The sequence below is a fragment of the Gadus macrocephalus genome, chromosome 4 (assembly GCF_031168955.1).
Source record: "Gadus macrocephalus chromosome 4, ASM3116895v1".
Taxonomy (NCBI): Eukaryota; Metazoa; Chordata; class Actinopteri; order Gadiformes; family Gadidae; genus Gadus; species Gadus macrocephalus.
Window position 1 is genome coordinate 26709848 of NC_082385.1, and position 18530 is coordinate 26728377.

The 18530-nt window shown below is 44.6% G+C and overlaps 2 protein-coding genes and 1 long non-coding RNA gene across 7 annotated transcripts in view; 2 read left to right on the forward strand and 1 right to left on the reverse strand.

Moving 5' to 3' along the window:
• Positions 1-739: 739 nt before the first annotated feature.
• LOC132456447 (cysteine/serine-rich nuclear protein 3-like) lies at positions 740-6438 on the forward strand (the record flags this gene model as incomplete). The annotated part of the gene is made up of 3 exons (XM_060050795.1): positions 740-1327; positions 2672-3010; positions 3964-6438. Coding segments are annotated over 3 exons (2067 nt in total), but the record flags the coding sequence as incomplete, so codon positions are not given.
• Positions 6439-8575: 2137 nt separating this feature from the next.
• LOC132455541 (uncharacterized) lies at positions 8576-9939 on the forward strand. The gene is made up of 3 exons (XR_009525277.1): positions 8576-8840; positions 9394-9442; positions 9854-9939. It is a non-coding gene; the product is annotated as an uncharacterized LOC132455541 (long non-coding RNA).
• Positions 9940-15018: 5079 nt separating this feature from the next.
• scn1lab (sodium channel, voltage-gated, type I like, alpha b) overlaps positions 15019-18530 on the reverse strand; it is a 52729-nt gene continuing 49217 nt past the window's right edge. For 4 of the 5 annotated variants that reach the window (XM_060050802.1, XM_060050799.1, XM_060050801.1 and 1 more), the window contains exons 27-28: positions 15646-18322; positions 15019-15614 (exon numbers count right to left, since the gene is read on the reverse strand). In XM_060050802.1, the coding sequence (XP_059906785.1) occupies positions 17133-18322 (1190 nt within the window). In that variant the 3' untranslated portion in view covers positions 15019-15614; positions 15646-17132. The remainder of the gene's footprint in view (positions 15615-15645; positions 18323-18530) is intronic. The other variant, XM_060050800.1, reaches the window with a different exon arrangement.

Sequence of the window (18530 nt, forward strand, 5' to 3'; positions counted from 1 at the left end):
AACGGGGACATATGTAGTTTGGCGGTCCATCTACTAAATATCTAATGCTAAGGTGACACATTTATATTTTGCTATTCTTATCATGGAAAATGTAGAACTGTAGTAAATATTGGGCAGTAGCCTACATAATCAAGGGTTTGCTATAATATGTTTGAGGCTTTGGTAAACCAGCAAAAAATTAAGCCAATGTAGGCTACTGTAAGGCTACTCTATATTGTATTAATAGCCTATTGTTTGTTATCCTCATGAATGCTTAGAGTATTAAGTTGATAGATAGAGGTCGCATCACAGGTAGACGAGACTAATTACCAGCTGCCTTCAAATGAATATTCATGAGCAAGCTAGAACCTTTGCCATTACAAAACCTATTCATATATTAATAAATTCTTTATTTATTGATTTTCAATGGAGACACTTCCGGGAACAGGCCACCAGAAACAGGAACTGTTTCAGTCTCTGTCAGACCTCCAGAAACAGAGACTGAAACAGTTCCTGTTTCAGTCTCTGTTTCTGGAGGTCTGGTCACCCTAAGTCTGGATAGCATGCAGGCTAGGCCAATTGGGAAGACAGGCAGGCTTTCAGAGCCATGGCTCCGAGCTGCCGACTTGTTGCCAAACAAGTTGGTTTGCCAACATGAGCTTGGTCAAAAGCAAATATCGTAAAAGAGTCAATTTCTCTCCTTTGCACGCAATATATCTGCTTCGCACAAAATGGGTCTCCCTCTCACTATACATGACTTTCTTCCTGTCTCACTCTATTTCCCTCACACTATGCATCTCTTTTCACTCTAATTCTCTACCTCCACTTCTCTCACCCCCTTTACCTTTTCCTCTCACTCTATTTTTCCCTCACCCCCACACACTCTTTGTCTCCCCACTCCCAAATACAAACTCTCTGTCCCTCCCTCCCTCGCTCGCTCCCTCCCTCTCCTGCAGCCTTACCCCCCCAACTCCAACTCCCCCACGACGCCAACAATGGCATCAGCGACGCCCACCGGCCCCACCCCCTCCACGACGGCGACACCCCGCCCCCGGCCCAGCGCCACGACGACGACAGCGGCCAGCCCCAGGCCCTGCACCTCGCCCCGAAGCGGGCGCGGCCGGGCCGCGGCGTGCGCTTCGAGAGCGTCACGGTGTACTACTTCAGCCGGCGGCAGGGCTTCACCAGCGTGCCCACGCAGGGTGGCAGCACGCTGGGCATGTCACCGCGCCACTGCTGGGTACACCGCTTCACCCTGCGGGAGTTCGCCCTGGAGCAGGAGCGCAGCCACCGCCGGATGCTAAGGCACCACCTCAGACAGGAGAAGCTTAACGCCGTCAAGCTCAAGGTGAGACCGGGGGGGTCACCCCGTGCCTAAAAATTGGCGTGGGGACACCCACGCCCATTTTTGGGCGGTAGTAGCTCAGGAGGTAGAGCGGGTGGGCTGGTAACCGCAAGGCTGCTAGTTCGATCCCCGGCTACCCGGAGTGTCGAGGTGTCCCTGAGCAAGGCACCTAATCCGAACTGCTCCCGACAAGCTTGCTGTCATCTTGCATGGTTGACTCCGCCGTCGGTGTGTGAATGTGTGCATACCTGCTAAGTAGTTCCAGTCAAATTGTCTGTTCAGCTTTCAAAACAAGAGCTGGTAAATTGGCATAAATTGGCAAATGAATTAAACTGTAATCAGACGACGCGGTTACATGCTATAGACCCTATAGTATCTATGGTATAAAGGCTGGGACACATTTTTAATCATAAATATGTATAATGCATAACGTTAGCTCTCTGGCTCTTGGCTGAGCGGACTAGTATACCTCCCGTTGCCAAGTCGTAGCTAAGGTCCGTCCTATTTGTGAACAACGTTTCTGTTGCAGAAGAACCTTACGGGAGGGTAATGAGTGTTCCAGGTATTAGTCAAACCCTCAGGCGTTACCTGGGAAACAAAGTCATGCATGAAAAACTTCATATTTGGAATGTAAAACGCATGAAAATATAAATGAATGGTGACCGTGGTATAAGCGGGATAATGCCCTCCGAGGTGTCCAACATTAGTTCCGTCCGTTAATTCTTGTTTATTTGAATGGGCAAAAATGTTGACGGTCCAAATGTTAAAAATCGACTTTGACCCTCGGGAACGAATAATGGAATAATCAAGTATTCTGATCCATCCCTAAAGTGAATCGGACCAATTAATGATAATAAAGATTATCTACAATCTAGTGCTATTTCAGTCATTTTTGTTGTCACTTTTATCTAAAGCGATTTACAGTGAGATTTCAGTGACTTCACATATTAAGCAGCAGCTAGGAATAGGAGCATCTAGCACAAAGATGCCTACAGGTTAGACTGTGGACAGACATTGGGGTTCGAACCAAAAACATTCCGTCTGGGAGTCAAACACCCTATACCTCCCTGTCCACCTGAATCAGCTCCTATACAAGTATCCTTATGTTTCAAGTGTCCTACGAATCAGTGTTCGGCGGCTTCTTCTTCCGGTCAGCGGACTGGGCATCGAAACTAGGAATCGACATTTTAAAATTTGAACGATTCCGGGAGAACCGGAATGTTAGACCAGGTTCCATTCGATGCTCGATGCCCAACCCTACCTATGATAATATCATCGTTTTAGCGACACCAAAGCAAACCGCCAAACAAGGTGCCAACATGAACCCCTCCCCCCTTCCACCCCCAGCTGGCCAATGGCGGCGCGGTGGCGTCCAATGCGCTGACGCTGGATGACGTCTCCGAGGACGACGCGCCCCCGGAGCACGGCGGTGGGGGCGTGGTCGGCGGCGTCAGTGGCGGCGGAGCGGGCGCCGGCGTGGAGGTGGACGAGTACTTCTTCCTGCAGCCGCTGAGCACCCGGCGGCGCCGCGCCCTGCTGCGGGCGTCGGGCGTGCGGCGCATCGACGGCGAGGAGCGCCACCAGCTGAGGGCGCTGCGCGGGTCTCGGGAGGAGTGCGGCTGCCGCTGCCGCGGGGCCTGCGACCCGGAGACCTGCGCCTGCAGCCTGGCCGGCATTAAGTGCCAGGTAAATGGAGCAGTGGTGAGGCATATCTATACTATACTCCACTCTACTGTACCGTACTCCACTAAACTGCACCATTCATTGATATAGTGTACCATACTGTGACATAACTGCACTATACTGGCCAGCATTAGTGGCCAGGTAGAACGAGCAGTTGTGAGGCATTTCTATACTATACTCCACTCTACTGTACTTTTACACCGCTATACTGTGCTATACTCCACTATACTGTAGTATATGCTGCCAAACTGTCCAATACACTACTACAGTGTGGACTATAGACTAGACTAGATACTTGGTGACTCAACAACACTATCATATTACTATAATATGATATACTCTTATACTCTGCACTCTGATATTAAGCAATACTATATTCAACTATACAGAATTTTTATGTACTAGACTATACTATAATATCTCATGCTGTACTATACTCAAAAATACTGTAGTATATACCGTACTACATTCAACTACACTTAATACTATAATCGACTAAACTGTACTATATTCCGTACTACATTCAACAACACTTTGCTGCAACCACTAGGCTCCACTAAACTGAGATATAACTTTATGGAACAGTATACAGAGGATGCTGTTTCAATGGTTTGGGAGTTTTTGGGCCAGGAGTGGGGCGCTGGTGGCCAGCAGGCTGTCTTTGATAAGGGGGCTCTGGTGGGGCTTAAACAGTGTCGTACTCAGCAGACTGAGGCGGACGTTGCCAGTAACCGACAGTGATCTGGGTAAAGGAAGGTTCCACGTCTTGCTCCAACACCACGCCACACATCTCACTCTCACTCCGCCCAGCGACTTCTTTTCTCCAATGGCACCGGACGATGGCCTCAACCCCGCTCCCTCACCTCTCTCTCTCTTTTTTCTTTCCCTCACCTCCTTCTTGTCTCGCTCTCACCTCCGTCTGACGTCTCCCTTCCCCCCCCCCCCCCCCCGTACAGGTGGACCGCATGTCCTTCCCGTGCGGATGCACCAAGGATGGCTGCGGCAACGCCACGGGCCGGCTGGAGTTCAACCCGGTTCGCGTGCGGACCCACTTCCTGCACACCATCATGAAGCTGGAGCTGGAGAGGAGCCGCGAGATGCAGCAGATGCAGCAGCAGCAGCCGGTAACCAATGGCAACGGTTACCATGGAGACCCCTCCCCTCTGGCACAGCAGCACCAGCCAGTGTTCACAACGCTGGCCAATGGCGGCGTGCCGCACGTTCCCATCATGCATCTGCACGAGGCGGGCGAGGCCGCGGACGTGCGCCTGCAGGACGAGGAGGAGGAGGAGGAGGAGGAGGAGGAGGAGGAGGAGGAGGAGGAGGACAGCGAGGAGGACGAGGAGGAGGAAGAGGAGGAGGAGGAGGATGAGGCCTACGAGGACGAGGAGGACAGCAGTCTGTGCAGCGGGCTGTCAGACTGCAGCACGCACAGCCTGGAGACTATCGATCCTGACGAGGAGGACGAGGAGGAGGACTACGAGGAAGACGAGGAGGACGACGACAACTACGACGACGAGGAAGGGGAGAACAACGAGGAATGGGAGTGCTCGCTGGACTCGGCCAGCCCGCCGCCCTTCTCGCACACCGAGGTGGTCCCGCTGTCCTCCGTACTTGGCTTCTCCAGAAACTCGCCTCTCGGTAACCACGGCAACGACCCTTTTTCGCTCCAAGCCCCACCGTCCGACCTCCGTCAAACGGACCCCTCGGGGAGCGAGATTGCCGCCGCCGCCGCCGCCGCCACCGCCGCCACCGCCGCCGCTGCCCCACCACACATGAACCCCTCCCTGTCATTACCGGCGCCTGAGCCCTCGAAGACGACCGCTGTATGTAGCGCGGGTACCAAGGACACGCCGCCCGGTGGCCGAGACCTCTCCCTCGCCACCCTGGAGCCGCCGGCACCGGCGCCCCAAACCGGTGCTGGTTTCGGGGGCCAGGGAGATGGAGGTGGTGGTGAAAAGGGCACCCCCACCGGCGGGATGAAGGTACAGCAGCCCCTGGTGGCGGGCGAGACAGAGGATCGAATCATCGCCAAATTGTCGCAAACTGACGTTTCCTGTGAGTGGGCGGAGCCAACGGCATCAGGGACGGAATGAGGTGGCGGAGACACGGGAAGGACGACCGAGGGGCCAAAAATACACAAGTCACAGTAGCACATCTTGGGTCTTTGAGCGCCCAGCGTGACGCATCTGATTAGCCAGACCAAAAAGTGACACGAAAAACGAATACAAGAAAAAATATTATAATAAAATAACAGTATAAGGTCTTTCAATAACGACCGTGAACCATCAGTGTTGTATCTATTCCTTAAAGTGCACTTCTACAAAATACAAAAAAAAGGAAAATGGTTTCAAAGAGGGGGCCCCTTTCTCTGACATTTAATGACATAAAAGGGCCCAGAAGCTTCGGCCCAAAAACCGATTTAAACTCATGTGTACCACCTTTTGGAATCGGTTGTTTTCGTCTCAAATGCAATGACAACAACGTTACATAAATGACACCGCGTCGATGAAGTACATAAGTGTTGCTGTAAATGAAGTGTAACTATTTAAGTTGCTCCGTTCTATTAATCATTCAGTGTTTGATATTACAGCATGTTTTATGGGTTTTACGGGCGTGGCTGGCGTCTGTGAAGAATCCATTTGATTTGGAGGTTCTGGCTGACAAACAAACATGCCCTCTTGTTTATGTTTTGATGTGCTGTTCCGTTATGCTGCTGTGAAACGGTTCTTAACTTGCCGTTCTGTATCGCATGTCGTTGCATTTAGTTGACAGACGTAACATAACTCCGGGTTTAATTCTCCAAAATGAATAAAATAGAAAATGAAGAAGGTATGGGCGATGAATACACATTTGGTTTGTATAGTTTTGTATAGATTTCATACTTTTCTTTCCTCCACGATACAGTATGAGTTTTGACTCACAATTACAACATGGATGTTTTAAGAAAAAAGGCAAAATGTAGTGGATCTGAGGTTCTACTGACATACTTTGCTGGAATTACGTCCTGTCACAACTAGATTTCATCTCAACTATCCTGTTGACTTACGTAATAACGTGAATGTATTTCATATGATTCTTGATTCTGATTGTTTCAATTCTGATGCCCCTTTGACATTAATGGCCGGTTCCTTTGGTATTATCCATTATCTCCTTCGATAGTATTGCCAACCGTATCTTTGTATTAAACTCAACCAAACGGTGGACACATAACAAATGTGAAAACGTAAGTATTTCAGTTGAGGAGCCATTTTATAGTGTTGAGGTGCATTGTAAAAACAAACACACTTAGATTTTAGACAAAATGGCAGTCTGTTCCAGAGACTATTAAATAAATCGAAACTGCCAAGACATGGGAGCCAAATGTATTTCATGTTTGCTTTTTAAAAATAAAAATTCCCCACACATCAATAAAGTTAATATTTTTTGTATCTCTCTGGTGTGGTTAATATTTATGGGTTTTTTATCATCTGAAGGAAAGATTCTGCAAAAAAATAATTATGGGACATTCCTGATTTGTTTCCGACAGATGGGCACGGTGAAAAATATAAAGCACTTTCAGAACACTTACAGAAATAGACCTTAAAATGTAAAAGATCCTGTAATATATTGAATTCTATGTATTGCCAGAAGGTGGCAGAATTTGCTAACTTAATAGTGTTTTAGTGAAAGACTAAAGGACACACGTTTGTTGGAAAAAATATATAATAAACAACTAATATACATGTAAACAAAATAAACAGTAAGAAATTATGGTGTTTGACCTGTAAGGCACCGATTACAGCTAAGATTACATTGTTTTAAATCTAAAATCAGTTTCAATGTAGAAATAGCAGACAATTATACAACATTGTAGGCGTAAAGGTTATACACAACAGAAAACTGTTATTTTAGAATGAAGGATGACAAACTGCCATGATTTGTCATATTCTTATTCCAATATTTTATCGACTCATATATTCATCTATAACATCTGTGAACCTTGATGCAAAAAAGGGGTATCAGTTATTTATGCTGTCTGGATTTGTTCATACTTTGTCCTGATTTGAATCAAGCGGAAAGAGAAAGCCTGCTTGTGTTTTCCCACAAGGTATGGCGGTAAGCAGCACACACAGAGAGAGAGAGAGAGAGAGAGAGAGAGAGAGAGAGAGAGAGAGAGAGAGAGAGAGAGACTGCTGATCCATCACAGGCACAAGAGCTGTGATGTCAGGTTGCCAGGCAACAGAGAGAGAGGGGCCAGACGCAAACTGGGAACGACCATATGGGGAGGGTGAGAGGGTAAACCTCTCCTTACGATGGAGACAGCTAAAGACAGACGCATCATGGAGTCTTGCCAGGGTGCTGTCGTATACACTGACTGTTAAAAACAGGCAGAAATAGCCTACAGTATATTTATAATTCTATGTATATTGAGATAGATAGATGGATGTATACATAGTGATGAATAGATATTAAGATATATAGCATAGTGATAGATAGATAGACAGACAGACATATAGATGGATAGAGATAAAGAAAGAAAAAATGATAGAGACGGAGACAGTGTGACAGAAATACTCTCTTCCTTTCGGTTCTCATTACATTTTTGTATTTCATTATTATTAATTATTTTCATTATTTATAAGACCATTACCATGTTACAAGGAGGAACATTTGTTCCGGACTGGAACATGTATTCCGGTCTCCAGATATTTATATATCTAATGGCAGCAAGAGGGCCTTAAAGTCGGCACTGTGTAATTTGCACCACACAATGCGGTGGTTACCTTCCTCACTTGTGTATTTCCTTTTCATTGCTCTCCAGCATTGACAATCAAATATATAAAGACTCATCCAAACCCATGCAAGGTGGGGGACGCTCACATCATTACAAAAATGTAATATATTTGCCATAAGGGCTGACATTAGCTTGTTATATAGCTGTTTTTTGTATAAATATGCGTTACAATATATTTGCCATAAGGGCTGACATTAGCTTGTTATATAGCTGTTTTTTGGATAAATATGCGTTACATATTTTAGCAGGTGGGACAGAGAATTCAATTGATTTCCAAATGTTAAGTGGAAAACATATCCTACCTAATTAGTGCACGAGTCACTCACAACTATTCATGATTGAAAGCGTTTTGTGTTCAATCTGTGTACCTTTGTTGGAATCTTTTTTCTCATTCACACCGGAGGAACAAAAAACAATTGCGTTAGTTTTTTCGTTTTCACTTCCATGAATACACACAACTGTGTGGGGTGGGAGGAGCAAAGGTTTGCTTTAAAGTTGATGTTTAACCAAGAGCTATTCTTTAAAGAAGACAAAAGAGATGGTCGTTGACCTCAGGAGAACTGGGTCTCAGCTGACCTCTGCCTGGACCAGAACTGAGATGTTTTCAGAATTATTTCCATTTGTTTATATCATTGATCTATAAAAGATTTGTCTTTGTTTGTAATTATTAATTTTACTCACTCATAACCAACTAACTCAACGACATGTACTAGTTTGAAAGAAATCCTCACAAAGTTGCCCTGAGGCCGTAACCATGGCGATAATGACTCCTTCCCAGAACTCTAAGGCCAACAGCATTTTTCAAAAGTTTATAGCGCTGGACGGCATTAGAGTCGGAAATAAAGGGTTGATTTGAAAAGTGAAGGTTTCCGAAAGAAGCTGGAGAAAATGGAGTCGAACTCGCAACTTGGCGTTCGCCAAGACAAGCTGGACGGGCGGACGATCAATAACTTGATATGGAACAAAGCGTATTACTTATGCCCTCGCTGCCGCTATCTGCCAAAGAGCGCCATCTACGGGCTACCGATTGGGTGTTGTTACCCCGTCCCACCACAGGTAATAAAGTATTTATGATGAACCTTATTCTCTTATATTCTAACAATTAAATTCAACGTACCATTATCGTTAATACAGCTAATATCAACATGGTTTGTGTGTTTACGTGCTATGAAAAGTTATGCGCTATATATTGCGCTGCATTACATTTATTTAGCTGGCGCTTTTGCCAAGGCAGCTTAGAATAAGTGCATTCTACAATTAAGGTGCAAGCTAAAAACAATCAAACAAATAGGCAAGCAGCTTTGAGTGCTACTTTAAAGAAAAAAATACAGATCCTCTTATGTACTTTTTGGGCAAGATGCTGTCTAAACAAATTAGAAAGTGGATAGCTTTTCAGAGCCAGGACAACAAACAATCAGGGTTTTGTTGAGATATATATATATATATATATATATATAGGGCCCAGAAGTTGGTGTTACGCCCCTGCTACCAAAGTCCATGAACATCCGGGCGGGATTCCAACCAAATGTATATTCTTCTGGATATATCGTCAGCTATTATGAGTTAATGACTTAATTAACTTGGGTATACGGCTTTCAACCTCACTCAGGACCCTGAAGCAAGCCCTGGCAGCCTGGGGAAGCCACCACAAGGAAAACGTATGTATTGTTATTTCTCATATTTATGTGCCAGAATAATTTCCCCGTCATTGACATGACAAGTTCATGTTGATAGATTAATATATATCGTTTGTATCGACTTAACCAGCTAAAAATGTAGTATTCTTCTACTATGCGATCCTATTGTTTTTCTATTGTCAAGCAAACATCTGGTCCACAATACTTGACCGTTGTTTTTAATGTTGGATTTGTAGTGAATTTATTTATCAACTATTAAAAGACAGAGGTGTCTGGTTAGTCTATTGAAAACGAATGCACCCCTCGAAATGCAATTAAACTATCAAGTTTCAAGTAATCAACAACGCTACGGTATATTCACATTAAATGTTTGAGCAATTGCATCTTGAAGCATGAAATGTAATTTAAACCACCAACCTTCTTCTTGGATAGGACGATGATAACTGCAACGATGGAGCTGAACCTATGTAGGAGGACATAATGAAAACTAAATTAAATGAATAAAGGTCTGAAATGTACATTAACGAATGAATAAATGTATCAAATGCGTTATACACTAGGCAAATAACACACATGTTTCACATGTTTTCATTTGCCCAGGGAGGTTTTCTTATGAAAATCCCTTTTTTAATTAAGTGTCGCTCTCAGAGGCTCCAGAACCGCATGTTATTAATAAAATAGTATTAACAATAAGTTTCATATCTAGCTTTTGACATTAACTACAAATGAAAAAGAACGTAAGCCATTCATTATATATATATATATATATACATATATATATATATATATTTATATATTTATACAACGGGTGGCTTAAATCCAGCGATCTGATTGGTTCCTAACTGGTTCCTAACGGTTCCTAACTGTATAACACGTGCCTCAAAGCGCTTGGGGGGCTCTTTCATCCCATCAGCTATCAGACTTTATAACACCTCAACCCCCCGCTCCCAACGTCCTCAAAGCCCCAACAGCTCCTTTATCCAGACCTGATTAAGGTCTAAACCGCACACCTAAGGACTGCACCTGTTAACCTTGTTATTTGTTATTTATTTAATACATTTTTCGATTACTTCAGGGTCCCTGCACATTTGGCACATTTATATTCATACTTATATTTATATTATACCTCATATTTCATCATACTTATTTATTTACTTAATACACAGGTCACCTACAAACGGAGAGTTACATGTATATAGTATGTTTGTTTTATCTTATCTTTATCTTATTAAAATAGTTTTGTACGATAATTTTATTTTAAATTAGTAAATGTATTGTATATATACTGTTTTTCGCACTTCTCTGAATTTCTCCCAAGGGGGATTAATAAAGGACTATCTTATCTTATCTTATCTTATCTTATAATGAGCGTATACATAACTGCTATGACGCCCAATCATTTTGTGAAAGTTTGCATATCACTGCCTGGAAGTAGAAACAGTTACAAAGTAAAAAATATATTGAATCGACGCCACTTCGACCTGGGCGGGACTTTACGTCCTACGTCACTCGCTATGGGTGTGCATGTGTGCGCGTAGCCGTCACTCGCGATGGGTGTGCATGTGAGAAAGGTTTTGGCTTTTAGTGTCTATGGGTTGGTAATAACGGTTCTGATGATTTTTCTGATGGAAAAGTGGTCTTTTATTTCCATAATCTTTGTTCAGTGAACGCATAAACCCGTTTGTTAGTTAGCAGTTAAACAAAATGCGATCTCTTTGTTTACAGTTACCAACGACCAACGTTTAAAGACTGATGATTGGGGGTTCGATTCCCTAGTGATGCAAGGTTTTTTCTTTAATTTTGGACTGCACACACAACGCGAGTGACGGATACTCGCACAATGTACACACATCACTGTCTTTACAATTTCTAGGCAACCGAAGTTTAAAGATTGTCAAGTGGTTAACTCTTGAATCGCATGTACTAAGACCTGATGGGTTAGTGGTCAGAGAACAACTAATTAACGCGGGGATAAGGGGTTCGATTCCTTAATGAATCTAGCTTTTTTCTTTCATATTGGACTGGATGTTTGTATGCCATTTTGCGTAACTTGTAGTTTATGATGAAGAAATGTTACTGGGGTTATGGTTAGGGTAACGGTAAGGGTAAGACACAAAGTGTTTTTGCAACACAATATTTCTTACAATAACAAAGTTCAAAGTTTTGATGACTCCAGTAGGAAACTTAAGATACCTAGAGAAATGCCTGAGTGCTCACAAAACATCAACAAGTCAGCAGTGTGGTACAGGGTGATCATTTCTGATATACAGTACAAAAGCTGAAACTATTAGCCAGGAGTGGGAAAGATGCAGACGCAGACGTGGGAAGCAATAAGACACACCAACACACAGTTGCCTGTTGCAAAGTGGTTCAGAGTTTAATATAAATAGTTAGGGTTAGCTGGTATGGCGTTATCTGGTATGGCTATAGTCTAATGTTAGCTTAGTTCGTGTTGTTTCGTCATGTCATTTGTAAAAATATAGCCTATCATCACAGACTGTAGGAATGTCACCCACCCTCCATCGCGTACGACACTGACGCTCGTAATCCTGTAGTCAGTGCAAGGGAGTTCGTGCACAGATCCCTGAGACAAACGGCTACGCGCACACATGCACACCCATAGCGAGTGACGTAGGACGTAAAGTCCCGCCCAGGTCGAAGTGGCGTCGATTTAGAGAGTCCCGAATCGAACCCCTTCTCCCCGCGTCAATTAGTTGTTCTCTGACCACTAACCCATCAGGTCTTAGTTCAAGAGTTAACCCATTGACAATCTTCAAACTTCGGTTGCCTAGAAATTGTAAAGACAGTGATGTGTGTACATTGTGCGAGTATCCTTCACTCGCGATGTGTGTGCAGTCCAAAATGAAAGAAAAAACCTTGCATCACTAGGGAATCGAACCCCCAATCATCAGTCTTTAAACGTTGGTCGTTGGTAACTGTAAACAAAGAGATCGCATTTTGTTTAACTGCTAACTAACAAACGGGTTTATGTGTTCACTGAACAAAGATTATGGAAATAAAAGACCACTTTTCCATCAGAAAAATCATCAGAACCGTTATTACCAACCCATAGACACTAAAAGCCAAACCTTTCTCACATGCACACCCATCGCGAGTGACTGCTACGCGCACACATGCACACCCATAGCGAGTGACGTAGGACGTAAAGTCCCGCCCAGGTCGAAGTGGCGTCGATTTAGAGAGTCCCGTAAATGTTGTTACTCCGGGAGTGAGCAAGGCGATGGAGAGACTAACGAAAGCTAAGGCACACGGCGAGTGAACTGCTCCATAGGATAAATTGCCGGCGAACCGCTCTAGCCGAGCCTTCTCTCGGAGGGACGCTAAAGTGTGTTGTATAGCGACCGTCGTGCATTTTGAAGGCAGCCAGGAGGGACTACTTTTTTGTATTCTTTAATAAAACGGCTACTTTGACTTTCTTGGTTTCTTTTCAAATGTAGTGGACGATGTGGACCACTACATTTGACCACGATGTGGTCAAATGATGTGGACGATATGGACGGTGTTGCCGATGTTGCCATAATAGTAACCGTTGTGTAAAAGCAATAGATCACTTCAGTCAGTGGTATGTGCTCATTATACCACTGTGAAGGGGGTCGCCGGCCCTCCGCTACGCGTCGGGGCCGGACAGTGGTATAATGAGCACATACCACAGCCTGTCGTGATCTATTGCTTAAATATATGTATGGCATTTGACAATAAGAAAGTTTGCATTACCATACATGCATTGGAAAAATTCTTCCGCGATTAGCGTCTTTTACGCGAGGCAAATATGATGATTTAAAATAGAAACACATAAACAAACCGTCTCTGGTATACTTTATTTATATTTATAAATATAAATTTATATTTATATTTATCAAAAAATATGAAAATATTTATATATAGGCTATATGGGCCTAAATGAGTCGTTGCATTGTTTTTGTAAGCGCGCGATGTTGTGTTAAGTCTCGCGCTACCAGACGTTCGCGATATTGTCGCCTACCAACATACCAAAGAAATAAAAATAAAAAGTAGGCCTACTTTATACAATCGGAATGAATATGAACGTCTAATTGGTTCAGAAAGGGAAGCCTTATATTGCTTTTTATCTCTAAATTCGCCGCTCCTCGGTTTACTTGTTTTGGTTACTTGGCCTCTCCAATAGGCCTATGGCGTCGAAATTGTCGCATCGGAGTTATGGATTAGGAAGCGTATTTATGTAGCCTACATTTAAAAAGCATTTCAATGTCTGTATGTACGCATGGCGGTGTCGGAAGGTCAATCGGGCTATGCAGTTCAATGTCGGGGGAAAAAATGCAATTATTAGACTGCCTTACGTGTGCGTGTAGACCATGGACCTGTAAAGAAGGGTGTAGAGTACCACCTGATGTTAACCGGTTTCCCTATAGGCCTACTCCGTTAGCGACGTGCACCGTTCTGGAAGCAGTTCCCTTTGAGCCAACAAAAAAAATAGGAATAGGCCTAAATAAATATATACATGACAAAATATATATGTATAAACAATAATAAATAATCAGATAAGCATGGAAATATTGCCATTTTTTTATTTAATTGACATTAACTCCGTTATTTTCCTATTTACATATTTGACCCATTTCATTAATTTATTTTTAATAACGTACCTCCATTCAGACGAGGTTGAATAGTATGTTTTCCCAGCCTCCAGCGATCAGCAAAAGGTGAAGACTTGAGGTGGGATTCGGTAGGCCTATTTGTTGCTGCAGCCTGATTGCCTGTGGTAGGCTACTTGGTCATTTAGAATATAATTTTCAAGACACATCGCTGGCCTATGTACACAGTACATTTTGTGGATACTATTTGAGACACTCGCCTTAAGAGTATCAATATTTCAATATTTATGGTTTATCAAATAACAATAAGCCATCACAGGTAGGCGATATGTATGTATTATTTATTGTTATTTCTCATGGTCATGTGCTGGTTGCCTTTTCTCTTCAAAGACTTCACTGTGTGCCTGCTCACTCAAGAGAAATCCCCCCGTAGTAATTATATATCCCATAATGTATAATGATAGCAGCACTATATTCTGCATGGCTAGTATTATTCTGTGGGAGTTAAACACAAGACATGAATAGTTGCATTGTACGTGATTTGATTCAGCCTGAAATGTAATCTAATCTCATCCATCACTATACTGGGCTACAGCCGGGGGTCAATGGCGTCCGTGTCCTGTGGTTTGAGCTGGAATGCCTGGTCTACAGCAGTGAGCCGACGGAGCAAACAAAGCACAGGCTCAAGGTAGGGCCACAGAAATAACCTTTTTGTTATTTCTTAATTAGTATTTCTTGATCTGTCGGATTGACTTGTACGCGTGTGAGTGTGAGTGTGAGTGTGAGTGTGTATGTGTGTGTGTGTGTGTGTGTGCGCTTGTGCGTGTTGCCTAAAGTAACACATTCAATAGCCACACATAGAACTGTTGCAAAGAAAAAAGTGAGGTGCTCAGGGCATAAAGAAGCGAGACACAAACGCAAAGCGGCGCACAAAAACACTGGTTTACCACTGATGGCAACGACAAAACACCTGTTAAAGGCGTTACGAGGGACCGGGCCAAGGCGTTCCGAGAATAGGTTTAATTTGGGGGAGTCTATATTTTGTGTTTAGTTACCACATCTTTGGTTATAACAAAATCAAACCTAACTGGTCATACGTTTATCAAACTGATAGTAGCCTATATTGTAATGAATGGAGCACATGAATGTTCCTTTTTGTGTGTCTCTCCTCCACGTTAAAGCAATAAATACAGTTAATTCAGTTTAAAAAAAACATATGCAACAGAAAACCAAACGGGAAAAATAACCATGTATTTACAGAAAAAGAAAATGCTCCTGATTAGTTTTTTTTCAGATGACAACAGGCCCACCAGGGGGTCAGGGAGTGGTCACATCATGGTTCATTCAATTCACCAAGATAAAGCAAGCGGGCTGACGCACGTATCCATGGCTGGCCTCAGGGATCCTGTGTACACTAACGATGGAAGAACATGTGAGTCGGACTGTGGTGTGGTGGAAAAGAGCTTAAGGAAAAGGAAAGAGGACTCAAAAACCTGTTCTAGAAAAAGGAAAGTAAATGTGAATTCACTCTTATATACAGTATAAATTTTATTTATAATCAATCAGTCTGCAATCTGAACAGTGTCCAGTTTGCACAAATACTCACACACACACACACACACACACACACACACACACACACACACACACACACACACACACGCAGAGATACACACTCCCTATAGAGAGAAACGATAATATAGTAAGTTTACATTCTCTCAGTCGCACTTCAACACACACATGTACATTTTTTACAAAGACATGGAACAGACATATGAAGACCTGACACTCACATGGACACACCCGCACAGACGCACACGCACCACCATCACCACCGCTGCCACGCATGGATCCATATGAGGAATGAAAAGTGCCAGTAAGTCAAATGCAAGTGCAATGCTGTCTAAACACTATGCTTCATACAATCTAAACCACTGCACCACAACCACTCGCTTTATCAACAGAAAACGAGAACAACAGTGATGATGGCTTACAGACATTTCCAAAAACTCCAAATACCCAATGTGTCATATGGTGTGTTTATAATTGGCCAGCATGTTACAAATATCAACATTCGGCAACCCTTTTTCCGCACATATGTCAATTGCCCCAGAATGAGAGTTATAGTCACGAGTGCGTACGAAAAGAAGCGCGAGAGAGAAAGAGAGAGGGACAACGTTTTTCTTTCTTCTTTTTTTCAGGAGGAAGAGGAGACTTCAGTACAACTGACGCAACTGTAGGCGTGTGTATGGCGGGAGAAGTCAACGTGAAGATTGGGGTAATAAAAAAAATGGCGTCCTACTGATTCCAAACTCGGGTCATCCGAGTCCTTCTATTTCTCTGACACTTTGCAGCTTTGAGCGGGAGGTGACCGGGCGACAACGAGAGTACAGCAGAGAGATTCACGCACAATCAACGGAAGGCTTGCTGACCCAACACACGGTACATATCCATGGTACTTCAGAATGGCGCTTGTGATTTTGACGTTGCTTTTATATTGATATATATATTGAATATATTAAAATAAAAACAAAACACGTAACGAAACAAAAGAGAAACCACGAAAGCATTCGTTGAGGTGGTTGCCTCAGTTGTTCATGATGTTAAAATTCGGACAATAACTGGCTGATTTCTTCCCTTGGGGATGTGATTAAAATGCAAAGTATGCTCACATTCTCACAATTGCGAAACAATGATTAAAAAGAATATTCATACTAACAGATAAAAAGAGATTGTTAGATTCAAGACACTGGATTTCTAGATTAGTAGCAGCGGCACTAGCTACAGACAACTTAACGGTAGCACACTCAGGTGTCTGAAATATGAACATCAACCAGAAGGAGAAAGATTACAAGCGTTTTGCAGACAAAGCCCATCCCAGCAACCCCTGATACCCCCATAATAATCCCACTCTGTCTTGGGGTCTTTCCTTTTATGTTGATTCACCGTCAAAGTTTCCATCGTTTACGAGGTGCCACATATCCGTCGGTGTCACGGATTCAAATCGAAACGTCCAGATTTCAGTTGATAGTCGATAAGTCTTTCCAAGCAACATAAACAAACTCACCCCCTTCATAAAAAGTTATTCTCATTAGTTTCCCCCCAGGCGGATACATTGTCTATTGCCTCCTGCCTCGTGAGTCCATTCCCATGTTCTCCTTCTCCGAGTCCCCCTGCTCGTATTTCGCCGACTTGGTCACGCTGTTGTAGGAGGGAGGCGACGCCGTCGACAGCGTGAGCTCCGTTTTGTTCGACCTCTCCGAGCTCTCCTCGGGCAAGCCAAAGACCACCACGTCCTTGTCCGGGTCCCGCACGCCCACCGCCAACTGCTCCTTGTACAGCTTGGACGCCCGCTTCATGGCCAGGCGGACACGGTGGCACCGGAACGCCCGCTGGATCATCCGCGCCGACGTGTCCTCCTGCTTGCGCCGCAGCGTGGAGGTGATGGGCTCATAGGACACTTTGGACGGGTTGGACGCCATGAAGCGCTCCTCCATCTGCCCGCGCAGCACGTCCATCTCGCCGCCCTCGCCAAGCACGCGCTTTGTGAACGCGAAGAGGATGTCCAGGCAGTGGATGCGTTCGCCGCTAACCATGGGCAGGTCCATGCCAATCAGCTGGATCTTGTTGGGCTTGGGCATCCGCAGCGGCGGGTCCAGGGCGTCGGCGAACTCCGACAGCCGGACGTACTCGATGAACTGGGTGGCGTCGGGGTCGAAGCGCTCCCACACCTCATAGAACATCTCAAAGTCGTCCTCGCTCAGCGGCTCGGCGCTCTCCTCTGTGGCCACGCTAAAGTTCTCCAGGATGACGGCGATGTACATGTTGACCACGATCAGGAAGCAGATGATGACGTAGCTGACAAAGAACAGGATGCCCACCGAAGGGTTGCCGCAGTTGCCCTTGTTGGGGTTGCCCGGGTGCTCCAGTTGGCTGTCGCAGTCGGGCTCGCGCTTGTTCAGGATGGGCGCCAGCAGGGTGTCCCACCCGCCCGAGGTGGTGATCTGGAACAGGCAGATCATGCTGTTGCCGAAGGTCTCGAAGTTGAACATGTCGTCGATGCCCGACTCGTGCTTGACGTAGGCGAAGTTGGACATGCCAAAGATGGCGTAGATGAACATGACGAGGAAGAGGAGGAGCCCGATGTTGAAGAGAGCCGGCAGGGACATCATCAGGGCGAAGAGGAGTGTGCGGATGCCCTTGGCGCCCTTGATCAGGCGCAGGATACGGCCGATTCGCGCCAGGCGGATGACGCGGAACAGCGTCGGAGAGACCAAGTACTTCTCGAAGACTTTTGACAGAAACATACCTGCGGAGGAATCAAATGCAGCAGTTCAACGACAGGATGAGCCTGTTCAGACAGTACCAGAGGCCTCTGTCACTATGGCTGGTCCACAATAATCGATTACTGGACATTTCCTCCGCTAGTTGTGCATTTGGATATAAGAACACTATTCGAATACTTGGCGAGCACATGATGCCTGCCGTCCAGTGTGAGAATTGGCAAGTTTGACAGA